The 12,192-nt window shown below is 49.3% G+C and overlaps 3 protein-coding genes across 6 annotated transcripts; all 3 read right to left on the reverse strand.

The window, feature by feature from the left end:
- Positions 1-1,180: 1,180 nt before the first annotated feature.
- On the reverse strand, positions 1,181-5,736 carry tmem116 (transmembrane protein 116). 4 transcript variants are annotated; one of them, XM_088305899.1, is made up of 11 exons: positions 5,183-5,736; positions 5,063-5,109; positions 4,379-4,445; positions 4,109-4,313; positions 3,537-3,641; positions 3,002-3,051; positions 2,850-2,933; positions 2,627-2,756; positions 2,404-2,563; positions 1,812-1,894; positions 1,181-1,723 (listed from the first exon to the last, which is right to left on the reverse strand). In XM_088305899.1, the coding sequence occupies exons 1-11, from the start codon at positions 5,225-5,227 to the stop codon at positions 1,599-1,601; spliced, it is 1,101 nt and encodes a 366-aa protein (XP_088162025.1). In that variant the 5' UTR covers positions 5,228-5,736; the 3' UTR covers positions 1,181-1,598. The 4 variants fall into 4 exon arrangements, with proteins under 4 accessions (XP_088162025.1, XP_088162026.1, XP_088162027.1 ...); XM_088305900.1 differs by having other exon boundaries at positions 1,185-1,723; positions 2,404-2,548; XM_088305901.1 differs by having other exon boundaries at positions 1,187-1,723; positions 4,188-4,313.
- On the reverse strand, positions 5,691-10,243 carry LOC148328484 (uncharacterized). Its single transcript, XM_088306649.1, has 8 exons — positions 10,138-10,243; positions 9,296-9,410; positions 8,431-8,768; positions 8,035-8,313; positions 7,718-7,763; positions 7,234-7,631; positions 6,542-6,689; positions 5,691-6,397 (listed from the first exon to the last, which is right to left on the reverse strand). The coding sequence occupies exons 2-8, from the start codon at positions 9,357-9,359 to the stop codon at positions 5,691-5,693; spliced, it is 1,980 nt and encodes a 659-aa protein (XP_088162775.1). The 5' UTR covers positions 9,360-9,410; positions 10,138-10,243.
- A 404-nt stretch (positions 10,244-10,647) lies between these two features.
- On the reverse strand, positions 10,648-12,054 carry mrps12 (mitochondrial ribosomal protein S12). The gene is made up of 3 exons (XM_088305911.1): positions 11,843-12,054; positions 11,460-11,513; positions 10,648-11,372 (listed from the first exon to the last, which is right to left on the reverse strand). The coding sequence occupies exons 1-3, from the start codon at positions 11,856-11,858 to the stop codon at positions 10,990-10,992; spliced, it is 453 nt and encodes a 150-aa protein (XP_088162037.1). The 5' UTR covers positions 11,859-12,054; the 3' UTR covers positions 10,648-10,989.
- Between the last annotated feature and the right edge of the window lie 138 nt (positions 12,055-12,192).

The raw sequence follows: 12,192 nt of genomic DNA on the forward strand, positions 1-12,192 counted from the left end.
ACCTAATACAATAATAATGCTGTAGTTTGACATTTTTTCACCCTTTGTGAAAACTTTTTTTTTCTTTTAATCCCCCCCAAAAATCAACTCTTAAACACATCATTTCCAACTTGGTCAGGGGAAACAGAAAACGTCTCAGCAAAGTGTGACATAAACACTTTTGTTTGGCGGAAGGAAGCTCCTATTATGAGATACGTGTGAAGATTACGTAACACGCACGTGAAGGTCAGCGGAGCCAAGGCGGAAATTTGGTGTGAAGGCGCCACGGCTGACGTAACGCCGGCGTGCTCATTAGCGCTGACTGAGGGGGAGGGGGGGGGGTGTTAATTGGGGGTTAGCTCGAGTCGTGGGTTCTTTGTTTTTGCGGCATGAGGGGGCGCAGTCCGGTCAGGTGGTGTCGCACGTGTCAAACAAAGCATGACTAGGCTCCACTCGTGTTGGGATTGTGAAGGTCGAGCAAGTTTCTTCGTCCAAATGCGCCTTCTACGTGCTTCCCCACTCATTTGATCAGCGATTATTTGTCAATGAATCGATTGCTCGGGACACGTCTCGAGGCAACATCATTACAAGATTGCCCAAACGCTCATGTTTGGTTGCACTGCTGCCTTGACATAAGAGTGAGCCCACTTTGGAATTTTCATTTTTTGGCCTGGACTTGCAAATTCAACTTTAGCAGTCTTGGCGGGAGAAGTCCCTCTGTGATTCGTGGGATTCGCAAGTCTGTCTGGCGGTTTTGCACGGTGGGCGTACCGGAAACTGTGCCACCTGTCTTCAGGTTACACCCTGAACTGGTTGCCAGCCAATCGCAGGGCACACAAAAACAAACAACCTACCATGCATGTTTTTGGAATGTGGGAGGAAAAAGCCACGCAGGTCCGAGGAGAACATGCAAAGCCCACATGGGAAGGTTGGCGGCAGAATTGAACCCATAACCTCTGAACTGGGAGGCAGATGCGCTAACCAGTCGACTGTTTGAAATTTAGTATAGCGACTTGCCCAAAGCATCCAATGTGAAAGTGTTACTTGTTGCATGACAGGCAAACAGGCTCCCTCTAGTGGTAAGTGGAAGAATCACTACCTGAGCTGCAACTCCAACTTCATTATTTCATTTTGACTTTCGTCTCTCGGGCTCGTTTTTTTTTTTTTTTTGGGAGTGCAGCGTTACATTCACATCACATATATTTCAACTTGTTTTCCCACAATATCACAGCTTGTCTCAGCTCATTTGATTTTGTCCTCATCATATTTTTTCAGCTCCAAATTGAGGAATGAAACTTGTCATTTTGGATTGAAAATTTATTTGAAGGTTTGTTATGATTCTACGACGGCGAGCGGCTTCACGTATTACGGTGCCGGTGGGCATGAAAAGTTTGCGAGGCACCCAACGCTCAAAACATTTGTCACACGTGAGCCAGGCAGCAAAAGTCCCGCTGAGTGACGACGCCATAGAAGTGACACTCGGCTCGCTTCCTTTTCTTCATGAGGGCAATCCCCGCCCCCTTTCGCCTCTCCACGCCATAGTTGGATTTTCCCGCACGTCACCGGGAAAGTGGCGGGGGCGACCAAGTCTTCAAGTCGTGTAGCTCCTTGTCGTCCTCTTATGCGCTCGCAGCAGCGGCGTCTGCGTGTTGGCGTCGCGCCACGCCAAAGTCCGTCCAGGAGGGCCACGCCCACACGCCAGCGCGGCGAAACGGAGGATGCCCGGCGACGTCGACGTGATGGCCTGCCGCGCACACGCGCACACACGCACACGCACATGTGACCTTCGAAGCAACAAGTCAGGTGATTGCGTGTTGGTGAAAGTCGCCCACCTGCGTGACGTACAGGACCACAGTGGACACGCCCACAACATCCGACGATGACCTCATCGCACGCAAGGCCACCAAAGCCGCCGCTGATGCAGAACATGACATCATCAACACTGACTGCCAATCATCATGCTTCCATCATACGGGCGACAAAGTCGAACGTATGTCGTTTGATCCAGAAAAGACGTCGGCGCATTTTGAAAATCATTTCATTTGAATTTGTTGGCCGTTGATATCGCTGAAAAAGTCGAATGTGATATTTTTCCACTTTCGTTGCCAAAATGTTTTTCTCAGTCAATGCGTCTCTCCAATGAAAGATGCTAATTGCAGTTGGGCTTTTTTTTTTTTTTTCCATGAAAACTAACAAATGTAGCGTTCCTAATTTTTTGTGCTTCTTTTTGAAATGTCACTCATGTTGTTGTTGCAATTCACCAGAGGGCTCTCTACACAATAGCAGACAGCAAAAGAAATGTTACTTCTGAAATGTCGCAATTTCACAAAAAATTCAACATTAGAAAAGCGTCGTTCCCGTTTTTTTTTCCAGAATGATATGCAAATGAGCCAAATGCGTGCGACAAGAAACGTTTGGACTAACTTGGTCCCCAGCAGACGGCAAAGGTGAGCGAGTACGTCAACATCTGCAAGTCCAGCGTCCGGAAAGACGCCCGCTGCTGGTTGCCAAGGTAACCGTGTGATGTCACTACACGCCGGTAAACCTGACGAGATTTTCCCATGAGCACCTGGGGTGGGAGGAGCTACGTTAGCGTGTTTGTCTGTCACGTGGCACTACGCGACGGAACATCACATGACGCACTCACCAACATGCTGACGAGCGTGAGGACGAAGGCGGCGAGGAAAACGACGCCGCAGTAGCCGCGCAGAAGACGGCAGGCTCTGATTGGTCGCTCCGCGGTAACAGGAAGCACGTCGACGGGCATCAGCAGACATCTGTCATCGCGAGCGCATGCGCGCAACACAATGAAAATACGTTAGCCGCTCGCACGTGAGGCCAGGCGGCACACGTGCGCCGCACTTCCTCACCTGTAGGCGTCGCTGCAGTTGGGCGCACAGCCGCCCACGTCCGCTTGGATGAAGACGGGCGCCATCAGGAGAGGCGGAACCACGCTGAGTCAGCGCACAAGATGAGCTCATCATCGCGTCACACGCTAACGGGCTGACGAGCTCAAACTCACCTGGAGAGCAACGCTGTCATGTTGGCGGTCGGGACGGCTCGCTTGGAAATCTGAGGATGAAAGTGGCACGGCAAATCAAAACAAAATGGACGCCGGCAACAAGTGGGGGTCATTTGCATAACAGTGAAGACACACACCATGGAAATTCATTTTACTGATCAGTGTATTTAAATTGCTGGCAGTTGTCAAAAGTTAAGAATTGTTTCATAAAAAATCTGTATATATATATATATATATATATATATATATATATATAAATTAATGTTAAGAATCCAATGCGTCGTTTTTTTTTTTTTGTTTGCTTCTTTTACAAATGTGGCACAAACGCTCTTTAATATTCACGCCACCGATGGTGTTGTTGCAATGCACCAGAGAGATCTGCTTGCATGTGACGACCGTTTTGCATTCACACGATTGCAAAAGTTTTGTGACAATTTGTGAACAGCTCACAACAATTGATCCGATGTGATGTGTGTGCGTGCGTGTGTGTGTGTGTGTGTGTGTGTGTGTGTGTGTGTGTGTGTGTGTGTGCCACCTGAGCAGTTAGCTGGTGAGGGACACACCAGAAGTTGAGACGTAGACGAGCATAGACGTTCCACATGTAGTTGAGCGTGTAGAAGAAGGACGCCAAGCACACAACCTGACAAGCACACAAACATGTCAGGTGCACAACAATGTGACACTTCCTGTGCCAGACACTCAACAAAAGATTTGGGTCACACACGGCCTTTTGCTGGTGCCGCCTGACTGGAACACACACACGCACTCCCACCCCCACACACACACAGCACTTCCACAACACGTGTTAACACAAATACATTCACACATTAATGAACACACAAATAGTAATTAAAATTAACACGCACAGCACGCACACAAACGTGCACATTGATACTGTACATTCATAAACACACGTTCAAAGACACACAAATGCACAAACATACACGCACGCACAATGGACGTTCAAAAACACACGCGCACTCTGTACATATATTTTTTTCAACACACGTTTTGCACGAGGACACACACTTACTGTACAATGTACACGAACACACATTTTTTGTTCACATGAAAACACGCACACAAATATACACAAATGGCACTCACACAAACACACGCGCGTAATGTTCACGCTTAAGGACATTTTCCCGCGCACACGTTTAGTTAGAAGTGGCGTGGTTGCGACCTGTCGCGCCGCATGAAGTCGGTACCAGGCGGGGGCGCCGGCGTGGCGCACGAGTAGGGCGCCTCCGAGCAGACCGCAGAGGGCGAGCAGCAGGTCGGACAACGCCAGCAGGAAGAGCGGCTGCAGCTGCAACCACAGTGACGTCAGCGGTCCTGCGTCGCACGCGCGGCTTCGAGTCGACCGACGCTCACCTCGTACGTGGCAAAGCCCCGGCGGCGTGACGTCACGCAGGTGACGACGGAGGCGGAGCCCAGAGCGCTGCAAGGACAGTGGAGTCCTGCTTAGAGATGCGGCCAATACTCATCGACGATACATTTACAATCCATCCGAGTCAATTACAACTGTGGGTCTTAGTGGCTCCCTCTAGTCGTACGAGAAAGCATCACCAACTAAGGAGAGTTCAGATGCGTTGTACTTTTTTTTTCGCGTTCAGCTTTGAAACTTTTTTTTTTTTAAAGAATACAATAAAACGAATAAAAACTTTAGTCACGACTTTACTCACATCATTTCGTTCCTCACGTAATATTTGGAATTTATTAATGTTCAAGATTCTTTTTCTCCTAATCTTGATACATACCAGGTCTTTCAAAGTATTTTTAAAACCAGTGTTTCTCTTTTGTTGATCAATGCTTTTAAATTAAACGTTGTACTTGTATATGAAAATTGCCCCCGAAATAAACCTGCCTTCTTGGAATGAAGTCGCTCGCGCTTTCGATGAATATTCCCAAAGTTGGTTGTGATGGCGCTACTATTTTTTATGTGCCACTTGGCGTATAAAGTTGACAATCAACATGTCGGAACCATTCACAGCAATAACAGTGATTGGAACCAATCAATGAACGATTAGTATTCAATTAGTATGAATCGCAAATCACCTGATGAGAGCGATGACGACATGGATCCACGGCAGCGCGCTCAGAACCTGCACACGCACACAGAGCTGCAATGAGGGCTCATTCAAACCGGGTATCGACAAGCCCCGCCCACCGCCGTACCTGCGTCCACTCATGCGTTCCGGTCTCGTTGTGCATGCTGCCCATCGCTTGTTGGCTCTGCTGGTGCCTCTGCTTGGGCTGCGCGCGCTATTTATGATTTGGACAGCCTTTGGCCACGCCCACGAGAAGGTGTCGAGCGTCCTGTCTGTCCGCAGCGCCCTCCAGTGGACTTTACGTGCTCTACACAGTCTGCATTACGGGAAGACAGGATTCCGGCTTGAAGTCAAGATGAATCAGGCGTTCGAGTTTCCATGTCCGGCTTCAAGCCGAGATACTTTTTTTTGTTTAAACAAAGTTATTTTTTCTAATTACTTTATGCTTTCAAACACATATAATGCATTCAAGGGCTTTAAGCAAAGGTAAGGATTTCAAGCGCTATAGATGGCATCACTGACACCAACATTTTTTACATTCTCATTAAACAAAAAAAAAAATCAAAAAGAAAATACAATCTAACATGCTGATATGTTGATTATTTTTATTGAAGATAAGAAATGCGCCCAGCGCATCACTCGCAATTGTCGCCACTTCCGATCGTCCCCTCCACAACGGCGTCCTCGGCAACCTCGGCGGCTGTTGGCGCAGCGATGGCGTCCTGGGCGGTCGTGTCGACGCCTTCCTGCGCCTGGTGTCTCTTGGAGTGCTTGCGAAAGGCGCGCGCCCCGCTGAAGTTCTTGCGGCAGATGCGGCAGAAATATGGCCGGCTGGCGTCGTGCACGTCCACGTGGTAGCTGAGCTCCAGCGGGCGGCTGAAGGCCTTGTGGCACACGGGGCAGTGGTGGCGCACGTCCGAGTGCACCAGCATGTGGCTCTTGAGCGAGGCGGCCTGCTTGAAGGTCTTGGCGCAGACGCGACAGGCGAAGGGCCGCGCGTCGCCGTGCAGCCGCTGGTGGCGACGCAGCGCGCTGGAGAAGGTGAAGGTCTTGGCGCAGAGCGTGCAGGCGTAGGGCTTCTCGCCTGTGTGGATGCGCCGGTGCTCCTTCAGGTGCACCTGCTGCGTGAAGGTCTTCTTGCAGGTGGCGCACTGGAAGGGTCGCTCGCCCGAATGGATGCGCAGGTGCTTCTGCAGCGCCGACGCCTTGAAGCAGTCGCGGCCACACACGGGGCACACGTAGCCGCGTTTGTCCTCGCCGTCCCACCGCGTCGCGACCACCCTCGTCCGTGTCCTCATTGTCATTGTCATCGTTGACGCTGTGGTGGTGGTGCCGTCCGATTCTGGGATGAAAAAAAACAAAACAAAACATCAAGACCAAGACAAAGAAAACAAACGGGCTAGGAAAAAGAGGACAAAGAAGATGAAAATAAAGAGGACAAACACGAAGACAGAGACATCTTGGCGGTGGCGACCGGTCCACGTACGTATGAGGGCGGGGCTCCAGTCTTCTTCTTCACCATCAGAGTTGATGAGACCGTTCACCGTTTCCTCCTCCTGCTGCTCTTCCTCCCTGGCGTCCTGGTTGCCGTGGTTACCAAGCAGCTGCTCTTCTTTGGGCAGCTCCTCCTTATTCTGAGGATGACAACATCAGCGTCAATATCAAGATGGCCGACCATCCAGCACGTGTTGCGAGTGGCAACGTAAGATGGCCTCCAGTGGCTTGACTTCTCGCTACAGTGAGTTAAACTACATTCCGCTGTTCGTCCATTCGTTTATAAGTTTCAACCTTCGAGCCAACGAGATCGAAATCCCTCCATTGCCATTTGCAGAAGACATGCACGGAGCCAGCCCGCAAACAGCTGACGGCCATTGCACTCAACTTGCATTGGGGAAAAAAAATACATTGAGTAAAATTCTCAAATAAGTGGGGATATACTGCCAAAAGGCATTTTCATGAGAAGTGGGTGTTGAAATAATGATAATTAAAACAACAAAACTAAAATGTATTATACAAAAAAAATCTGTAGCTACGTGCCAAGCCACGAGTATGTGGGCGGGCGTCCCAGTGAGTCAATAAGCTCGGCTTTTTGAAATGTGTATTCTGTAAAGTTAGTTACAGAATTACAAAAAGTTATTTAGCATATCATGGTTGAGAATTAAGATAAATGTCGCTTACTCCCGTCTGAGGTTGTGCGTCTCCGTCCTCCATGTTGGTGCTGATGACAGGAAGCGATGTTGATGACGTGGTCGTCGTCGTCGTGGTCGTGGCGGGCAAGGCCAGGAGTTCATGGCGCTCATGCGTCTTGATGTGCTTGCGCAGCTCGTAGGGCCTGAGGAAGCACTTGGAGCAGATGTGGCAGCGGTGCGGCCGCTCGGCCGTGTGGATCTTCTCGTGGGCCTTCAGGTTGGTGGCGTTGGCGAAGCTTTTGCCGCACACCGAGCAGCCGTGCAGCCGGGTGGCGGCGTGAACCTCCAGGTGCTCCTTCAGCTTGTACGGCCTGGAGAAGACGCGGCCGCACAGCTCGCACTCGTGGACCTTCCTCTTTGTTTTCTTCAGGCGCGACGAACGCTCTGCTGCAAAGATGGCGATATTTGGATCTGGCCCCCGGGCCTTGAGTTTGACACCTGTGGCTTAGCGGGAAGCCGCCGATTCGTCTCACCTGGCAAGGACGAGCCGTCCTGCGAGCGCTCCTCTTCCTCGCCGTCCTGTCGGGAGGGTGAGGTCACCGTTAGTCATTATGAATGGATGACGCCATACACGTGGAGACGCCTCATTGGGTGTGCTGGCAATCACTGGAATATGTCAGTGTGTCCGCCATATTGGATGTGGCAGACTAGCAATCTCACTAGAGAAAATACTTGACGCCGTCTAACAAAAATCACTAAATGGTCACACGAAGAAAGAGGCTGACGCACCAACGTACATTGCCACATCCAATATGGCGTACGACAACTTGACGGCCCTGTAGGGACTCACTGGGGCTTCTTCCAGATGTTTCTGCAGATGCTTCCGGAGCAGGCCCGGCCGGTTGAAGCTCTTGCTGCACACGGAGCACGGGTGCGGCTTGCGGCCCGTGTGCAGCGTGGCGTGGTCGCGGAAGGCCGACGGCGTGGTGAACACTTTGCGGCACACGGCGCAAGTGTAGGCGTCGCCCGAGTGCGTGCGCTGGTGCTCCGAGCGGCCCGCCGTGGAAGCGAAGCGCTTGGGGCACAGCGCGCACGCGTACGGACGCTCGCCCGTGTGCACGCGCTGATGCTGCAAAACCAAAGAGATTTTTTCTTTTTTTTTTTTTTTTTTTTTTTACAAACTTCAACCACAACAATAAAAAGAAACTGCGTGCGTGCTGAGTTGTGGTTGTCGTCTGAAAGTAACCTGCAGAAGGTATCGTCGCTGCAGGAAGGCGCGGCCGCACTCCTCGCACACGTGTTGCTTCTGCGGGGCGTGTCGCAGGCGGTGGCGGCGCAGGCAGCCCAGCTGGGCGTAGCGGGCGCCGCAGTCCTGGCAGGCGTAGGGCTTCTCGCCCGTGTGGACGCGTTGGTGCACCTTGACGTTGATCTTCTTGCTGAAGCGCTTTCCGCACACGCCGCAGGCGTGCGGCTTCTCGCCAAAGTGCGCCGCCATGTGGTCGGAGAGGCGTGACGGGCACGAGAAGTCGCGCTCGCACAGCGTGCAGTGGTGCCGACGCTTGGGAGGTGCCGGCGAAACGTCGCCTGCGGGAAAAGTATCTGTGATTGCTTTGCAAAAGAATCAGTGCCTGAATACAGTTCAGCCATAATTATTATTATTTTATTTATTTTTTTACGTTTGCATTTAATCCATAAGAATAGTTTTTTTTAAATTAGTATTTAAGGCTTAAAACAACATTGACCTATCTGCAACAGATTTTAATTAAATAATTATTGCAATTGTTTCTATGTCGCTCCATTTTAAAGTTCATCATGTTACATAGTTTATCCTCTGTAAATGTTTTTTGTTGCTGTTGTAACATTACAATTTGACAGATGGATATTTGGATTATACGGGAAGAACTTCAAATTATAATCAATAAAGGCCTTTTTCTTGCAAGATTACAACTTTAGGAATGTCACTCGTCTTGTTTTTGATGAACATTTAGATTTACGATTATTTTACTGTGGAACTTTGAGAGCCAATTACTTTTGGGGTGATGCAAAAAGTTTGTTCAGCACTTAGATTATTCCCTCCACATTGCAGCAGCATAACAAAACGTTGCCTTTACCTTCAGCCGGAAAATCAGCAAGCTTTTCCTCTTCTGGTTGGGCTTCCATTTTCACTTTATCCATCGTCTCCACACACACACAGGGCCGCTCGCTCCTGTACGTTTTAGATGTTTCCTGCCTCCAATACACAAGAATCAGATGATCCGCTCATCAGGAAGCTCTGCAGAAGCCTGATAATGAGAACTCTGGTTATTTGGACGAGGGGAAACAGGGAAAGCATGCAGGATGTGGACGTCCCTCCCGAGATGATGTGTTTTTCGCACTTAAGATGTCCAAGGGTTTTGTTTTCTTTTGGTGGCAGACGGTCGAAATGTTTTTTTTTTTGTTTTTTTTTTGGGGGGGGGTACTGAAGGTCGCTGATGAGTTCAAGGGAGCTAACGCGAGCTAAAACACAAACGGCAAGCACCTCAGCAACATCTCAAGGGAGTTCACGATATTGACAACGACATTATCAGCCCGAAAAGGAGATTCGCCACCAAAAAGGGGCAGCTGCCAGTGGGTTAGTGCGAGCAAAAAGGAAAAAAGAAAAAAAAACACAACTCAAGCTCATGCACGCTAATACCAACTAAAGGAGCTTGGGGGAGCTGATATGTTCTTTTAATTTTTTTTAAAAAAAGCTCCTAAAAACCAAAGGCCGCCGACAAAAGTGCATTTTGAATAAAGAAGAATTTCCAGTGCGAATACGTCTTCGTCGTACACACGTTCGAGACGATGCTAACAAGAGCTAGCTCGGCTAACGACGACGTGACGTGTCGAGCGAGTCACCAAGAAAATAAAGAAAAGACAACTTTTGCGATCAAGTCAAGATGGGAATTGCGTTCAAGATTGAACATTTAGTTACCTTCAGTGAGCGCCGCAGCGACCGTGGGGCGAATTGGTTTGACGTCGCGTCATCAGCGGTCACATGCCCGCGCACGTTGTCTTGCCGGTCGCTCGCGCACGAGCACGTACGTACGTACGTAAGCACGCTTAAGTGAAGTCATTCTGCACGTCACGTTTCAAGAGATCAACACTGACGATGTCATGACTCCACCACTTGCAAATAAAATAAAATAAGGCTCTCCTCCTCTCTCCTCATGAGTAGCATGGGCAAGCTGCGGCCTATCGCAGCTGACACTGTGACTGATGCACACCCTTGACTGGTCGCCACTGGCTAGTTCTTGGCAGGCCACAATGACAAACATTTGGACTGCTCACCATCGGATGTCAACACACGTGGACAAACAATGGACCGGTCACCAAGATGTCAGACAAACAAAAAGACATTATCGACACAGTAGTGTCATTGGACTGGTCGCCAGTCCATGTCATGGAACATATGTACTGAATAATGAATTCCAACAAACTGCAGATGGCAAAAGGTCATCCTTTATTAGCACATACCAAAATGTGTGTCATGTGACTATTGTCATGGCGACAGACGGAAGCAACATTGAGTGGTCCTGGAGACGGCATTCGTTTTTCAGCAGCTTTCTTCATACATGTGGTTCATGGTTTTACAATTTTTTTGGGAAGCTCCAAAAAAGTTTGCGTGTGATGACATTTACGCATATGAATCCAAAATGCTCGTTGACCTTGACAGGTCAAATTCTGAATGCACATGCGACACAGGGAGGTTGACACAGAGGACCTGGACAGTTCCTCCTCTGAAAATCCCTTTGCAGCCAGAATGAGCAAATGATGACAAACGTCTTCACTGTTTCTTCTTGACAACGTGCGCGCAGTCATATTTACCCCTGACGACGGTGAGCTTGACGCCAGGCAGGTCTTGAGTGCGGCCGCCCTGCACCAGGACCACGTTGTGCTCCTGAAGGTTGTGGCCCTCGCCCGGGATGAAGACGACGGCCTCCTTGCCGTTGGCCAGGCGCACGCGGGCACACTTTCTGTTGGCCGAGTTGGGCTTCTTGGGTTTGCGGATCATCGTCTTTAGGACCACCGCCTTCATCTGTGGCTGGCCAAAGGTGGCGCCCGGCGACTTGGCCGGCAGCTTGGGCTTACCCTGGCGGTGCATCTGGTTGAGGGTGGCCATGGGGCGGCTCGCCAGGGGGAGTGTCCACGCACTGACGTGCTGGGATACTACACACACACACAATAATTTCACCCAAACATTTAGCGATGATGATCAATATGAAAATTCTCAAAATAATTTCTTTTGCGACTTACCTTGAAAGAAGGTTGTGAGTCCCGTTGATGTCAAACGTTGCAACAGTGACGTCACTGAAATGCAACACAATAAGTTTCATCATTAGGTCACAAACGTGCAATCTATCGCGCGTATACATACACATCTGGAAGGGGAAAATATCGCTTTTGCGATATACCGTCCAAATACAAATAAGAACGTAGACAATGAATGACAACATGAATTTAATGACAAGCGTCACGTTTGTGTTTACATTTACAAAAGTCATTCATTCCGACTAATTACGAAAAAACAGTAAAGCAAATCTCGCACAGACAGTCGTTTTTTTTCCTTTTCATAGGACGAACTAACTCGTCCTTGTGCTAGCAGCTAACTGCTAGCACGCAGCTAGAAAGCAGCCAACCTTGGAACGACGTCATGACGAGGAGCAAACAACAGCCGCGGGTTGGCGGTTCCACTTTTCCACGACGAAAAGCAATACACGTCAGGCACGTCGCGACATTTGCAGAAAGACACACACAAAAAAAACACACAAACCGGGCCGATAGCAAACCACAAGTCTCCGAAAGTCCGTCAGTCAAAACAAGAGTACTTCCGGGTCGTCGGGATCAGGGGTCAACACAAGTTTTAAAAGAAACATTTGACATATTTATTCAGAATAATGAAATAATAAATGACACAATTTAAAACAATTATCACTGTATGATAACAGCAGATTCCCATATCAATTTTTCCATCAATATTATTCGGCAC

This window comes from Idiotropiscis lumnitzeri, chromosome 10 (genome assembly GCF_059441095.1).
Source record: "Idiotropiscis lumnitzeri isolate Australia: NSW breed Sydney's pygmy pipehorse chromosome 10, RoL_Ilum_1.0, whole genome shotgun sequence".
NCBI classification, from domain to species: Eukaryota; Metazoa; Chordata; class Actinopteri; order Syngnathiformes; family Syngnathidae; genus Idiotropiscis; species Idiotropiscis lumnitzeri.

What these genes read in the sequence shown, in the direction of transcription:
- LOC148328484 (XM_088306649.1), bottom strand. Translation starts at nt 9,359, where the DNA reads ATGGATAAAGTGAAAATGGAAGCCCAACCAGAAGAGGAAAAGCTTGCT. An exon ending in TGCTGATTTTCCGGCTGAAG is followed by an intron (nt 8,769 to 9,295) that starts GTAAAGGCAACG and finishes CTTTTCCCGCAG; the next exon opens with GCGACGTTTCGCCGGCACCT. An exon ending in AGCGACGATACCTTCTGCAG is followed by an intron (nt 8,314 to 8,430) that starts GTTACTTTCAGA and finishes TTGGTTTTGCAG; the next exon opens with CATCAGCGCGTGCACACGGG.
- mrps12 (XM_088305911.1), bottom strand. An exon ending in ACTCACAACCTTCTTTCAAG is followed by an intron (nt 11,373 to 11,459) that starts GTAAGTCGCAAA and finishes GTGTGTGTGTAG; the next exon opens with TATCCCAGCACGTCAGTGCG.
- tmem116 (XM_088305899.1), bottom strand. Translation starts at nt 5,227, where the DNA reads ATGGGCAGCATGCACAACGAGACCGGAACGCATGAGTGGACGCAG. An exon ending in CATTACGCGCGTGTGTTTGT is followed by an intron (nt 3,642 to 4,108) that starts GTGAGTGCCATT and finishes TGTGCTTGTCAG; the next exon opens with GTTGTGTGCTTGGCGTCCTT. An exon ending in TGGTCCTGTACGTCACGCAG is followed by an intron (nt 1,724 to 1,811) that starts GTGGGCGACTTT and finishes TGTGCGCGGCAG; the next exon opens with GCCATCACGTCGACGTCGCC.